General features: G+C 39.5%; 1 gene segment (V, D, J or C); it reads left to right on the forward strand.

Moving 5' to 3' along the window:
• Positions 1-3,988: 3,988 nt before the first annotated feature.
• Positions 3,989-4,618, forward strand: LOC135515293 (Ig kappa-b4 chain C region-like). The segment is given in 2 exon segments: positions 3,989-4,059; positions 4,223-4,618. Coding segments are annotated over 2 exon segments (243 nt in total).
• The last annotated feature ends 207 nt before the right edge of the window (positions 4,619-4,825 follow it).

A 4,825-nucleotide genomic window follows, 5' to 3' on the forward strand; every position in this document is an offset into this window, starting at 1 on the left:
TCATATTGCTCCAATAAACTGCAAACCTGGTTTCAAAAAACAGATAAAGCAACACCTCACGGCACAACGCCTCTCCCCTATTTGACCTAGATAGTTTGTATGTATACATTGATATGTAGGCTACGTGTGCCTTTTTAAAAATGTATGTATTTCTGTCCTTGAGCTGTTCTTGCCTAATGATGTTCTGTATTATGTCATTCTGTGTTATATTTCATGTTCTGTGCGGACCCCAGGAAGAATAGCTGCTGCTTTTGCAACAGCTAATGGGGATCCTCATCAAATACCAAACTACCAAATACCTGTTGTATTAAATTAGTACTTCAGTGCTATCAGTCCCTATTGTATTGTACTAGTGCTTCAGAATTATCAGTCCCTGTATTATACTAGTACTTCAGTACTATCATGGTAATATGGTGTCGTGTCTTTGGCATCTTCATCAAATAACTCTCTGTAATTATTATTATGCAATTCAACTGATTAATCATGTAACTGTAATTAACTAGGAAGTCGGGGCACCAAGGAAAATATTCAGATTACAAAGTTAAAGTTTTCCTAATATAACTTTTCAGATATTTTCATATCTGATCAATAGTCTTCTGAATTAATGAATTATTTATTTTACCTCACGTTAGTCTCATTGCAAACGTCATAAATTGTTGGTTATCTTCACTATGAGTCATCCATACATCAATTGTCTTTAATCATTTATTTATTAATAAATGTTCCAGAGAAGGTCTCTGTCTCTATACTGTTGCCATGAGGAGATCATCACCTTTTCGAATTTACGACCTCTCTCTGACCACAGCAGCCTGTGTGTAGGTGACAGGGAGAGTGGGGGATGGGGCTTGCTGTACCCAAAGAGGGCAACGTCATGACAATGGTATTGATGATGATGGAGGACATGCAATCTGAAAAATGTTTTCGAACCATATTCAAAGTTGACCTCCTTACTGATCCATTTTAATGTCTATTACCCCGGAGTCACTGTGAAGTCTGACTTAGGGAGATTTTTTGTACGGCCCTGTATCACTGTGTGAACACTGGATCACTGTGTAAACTCTGATAGTAGTAATCTCCTGCATCTTCAGCCTGGGCTCCACTGATAGTCAGAGTGAAGTTCCACTGCCAATGAATCTAGATGGAGTCCCAGATTGTGTTTTAGCATAGTAAATAAGGAGTTTATAAGTTCCTCCAGGTTTCTGTTGATACCAGGTAAGACGGGCATCAGAGTAACCTACTTGATTGTCCCGCCCTGACCTTAGATATCTCTGTTTTCTATATATTTTGGTTAGGTCAGGGTGTGACTAAGGTGGGTACTTTGTATGTCTAGAGTTTTTTGTATGTCTAGGTTTTTTGTATGTCTAGGGGTTTTGTATGTCTATGTTGGTCTGATATGGTTCCCAATCAGAGACAGCTGTTTATCGTTGTCTCTGATTGGGGATCATATATAGGCAGGCCTTTACCCCACTTTCTGGTGTGGGATCTTATCTACAGTTAGGTGCCTGTGTGCACACTAGTAGCGGCACGTTTCGTTCATTCGTTCGGTTGTTTGTTTGTTGTTTTGGTGAGTTTCAGTTCATTAAAAATATTGGTCTTCTTCATACAATGAACGTGACATTGATACACATTTCTGCTGGTTTTACAGTTCAGAGAGACTGTCTGTCCTTGGAAAACAGTTTTTGCTGCAGGAGTCTAAGTCAAACTGAACTGTCCTCTCGATTCTGAAACATAGAAAAACATTTTTTATATGAAATTAATATTACAGGGTCCTGTGTGGCTCAGTCGGTAGAGCATGGCGCTTGCAACGCCAAGCGTCGTGGGTTCGATTCCCGCTGGGGCCACCCATATGTAAAAAAAAAAAAAAAAGTAGTGGCCCCAGCCGACTTGTAAGTCGCTTTGGACAAAAGCGTCTGCTAAATGGGATATATATATATATACATATAGTAATCAATTGTTCTGAATAAAATATTAACATTAAAATACATTGTACTTTTGTGTAGATGTAATCATTTTCAAACAATAAACTCTGAAAATGGCAAAAAGCAAACTTCCAGATGAAGATGGTGATAAAAGTCAAGGTTGTATTGGGTTCTGTTCTCAGTCATGAAGTGTTAAACTCACAGGGCTGTAAACACTCATAGAGCCGTAGGACAGATGCATTTTGCAAATGAATATTTGCTCCCATCATTAGAATGCATTTTATCCTGCATGTGCTATCTTTAATAACTCAGATCACTAATGTCTGGCAAATTGTATGGCTCACTGTCGTATGTGTATTCTGATGATGATCAGATATAATGGACTGTCTGTTCACTCATGCTTGGTCTCTGATGTAAGTTCCTCTAATCAGTTAGTGAACACTTCTCTAAACTAAAGCTGGAAGGATTCCTCTGGTAGTGTTGTCTGTCCTCTGTGACTTTACCACCACTGTTAAATCAGAGATCAACATGTTTAATAAAGGATTATACAACATGGATCACTATCACTACTGCTGCTGCTGTTGTCTTTCATATGGACAATATGGAGGAATACTAGCAACACTGATCTAATGCTGGACTGTACCTCCGGACGAGGTGAACACCTGATACACAGAACGGAAAAAAGTATATACAAGGGATACACATATCTAATCTAATTGGGCTTTTTAAATGATGAGTGATTAGCCTATACTTTAGATTGGCTGTATGAATAAAAATACTGCACCCAGTAGGAAATGTACAATAAACAGTAGGTTTCTGCTCATTGTTAATTAAGGAAATCGAAAAATACAAAACACTGTTTTTCAAATTGATTAGGTGAAATCATCTTTGACAAGTATTCATAACATAGTAGAGTTAATGATTTGAACCACAGTGTAAGGGTTTTCCTCCTCTTCGTCTGAAAAGGAGGTGTAGCAAGGATCGGACCAAGATGCGGCGTGGTAAGTGTCCATGGTTGTTTATTTTAAAACATAAACTGAACACTCAATGAATACAAAACAATAACCGTGAACAAAACCGAAACAGTACGGTGTGGCGAACAAACACAGACACGGAAACAATCACCCACAAAACAACAGTGAAACCCAGGCTACCGAAGTATGATTCTCAATCAGAGACAACTAACGACACCTGCCTCTGATTGAGAACCATACTTGGCCGAACACAGAAAAACAACCTAGAAACACAAAACATAGAATGCCCACCTAACTCACTCCTGACCAACTAAAACAAACAAATAACACAAGAACTAGGGTCAGAACGTGACACACAGTCTAAAGCTTGACCAATGGTCAGGAGGTGTTTGTACCAGCAGTGATAGGGATTGTATCACCGTGGGACACTTTTGGTAGAGGCACCAGACTTGATGTTGGAAATAAGTAACAAGCTCTCTTGATTTTTCTTTCTAATAAAGAAATATGTATTTAACTTTCTTAAACGCTGTCTCTAAAAAAATACTGTTATTTTAGATACTTTACTTGCTAAAAATGTTTTTTTCTATTGCCACTGACTGATCCTGCCTTCAAACAACATTTTATTAAATCAAGGTCACCAAGAAAAAGAGCCTCATACAATTTAGACATACAAATAAACCTGCAATGTAAGGTTTATTTGTATGTGTGACTTGTATGATTGCAGACTTTATAACTCTTGAAGTGTGGTTTACTGTAGTCATTGTTGCATTGTGAAAGAGTCTCAGTTATGTTTGTGTTCAACCTCTTGGATTCTGCAAATACTGTAGATTTACAGAGTGTTCTGATCAGACACATTCCTAAAATACCTGTATGACATACTAGTAACGCTAAAGTTAACCACTTAGTAGATGTTATGTTTTGTGTTTTCTTTACAACCTTTCACCAATCTAACTTGTCCATTCATATTTAGAGTGCATTTCTAAATACATTTATTTTGATGTGTACTGCTTTCAGAAATCTTTTAGCCATAGTTGATGAAGTTGATATGTTCTTTATTCCAGGTAACAGTGTCCCCACCCTCACCATCCTCCCCCCTCTAGTGAGGAGCTGTCCAGTACAACAACAGCCACACTGATGTGTCTGGCCAACAAGGGCTTCCCCTCAGACTGGGGGGAGGACTTCCTAGCCACCATTCTAGGGAGTTTTTCCTAGCCACCAAGCTTCTACACCTGCATTGCTTGCTGTTTGGGGTTTCCGGCTGGGTTTCTGTACAGCACTTTGAGATATCAGCTGATGTACGAAGGGCTATAGAAATACATTTGATTTGATTTGGACCGTGAGCTGGAGAGTGGATGGGACAAGCAAGAAGCAGGAGGCCAGTCCCGGGGTCCTGGAGAAGGATGGTCTGTACAGCTGCAGCAGCACCCTGACACTCACTGCCCAGGACTGGAACAAGACAGTGTCAGTGATCTGTGAGGCCCACCAGAGCTCCCAGCCTACAGTCACCAAGACCCTGAAGAGGGCTGACTGTTCTGGGTAGGACCCCTCAGTCACACACCCCTGTGGAGAGAGGACGCTGGTTCCTCTGCTTTGACTCTGTTCTGAGATCAGATGTTTTCTGTCTTATTGATCACTGGCATGTAGACTAACAGAGGGCTTTGCTTGAGTCATTGTGTCAATCCTCTCTGTCGACTTAGTTTGTATCAGTGTTAGATTTGATGTGTTCTGCTTTATTACTACTAGATGTTGTAGGTATGTTTGCTTTGATGCTTTGATGAATAAGTGAAAAAAATATTTGCCTTTGGAGCAAATATGTAACGCGGTTCTTCTAACTCCTCTGACGAAGAGGTGGAACAAGGATCGGACCAAAATGCAGCGTGGTTTGTTAGATACATCTTTTAATGATGAAGTAAACACGAACAATACAAAACA

This window comes from Oncorhynchus masou, chromosome 27 (genome assembly GCF_036934945.1).
Source record: "Oncorhynchus masou masou isolate Uvic2021 chromosome 27, UVic_Omas_1.1, whole genome shotgun sequence".
NCBI lineage: Eukaryota > Metazoa > Chordata > Actinopteri > Salmoniformes > Salmonidae > Oncorhynchus > Oncorhynchus masou.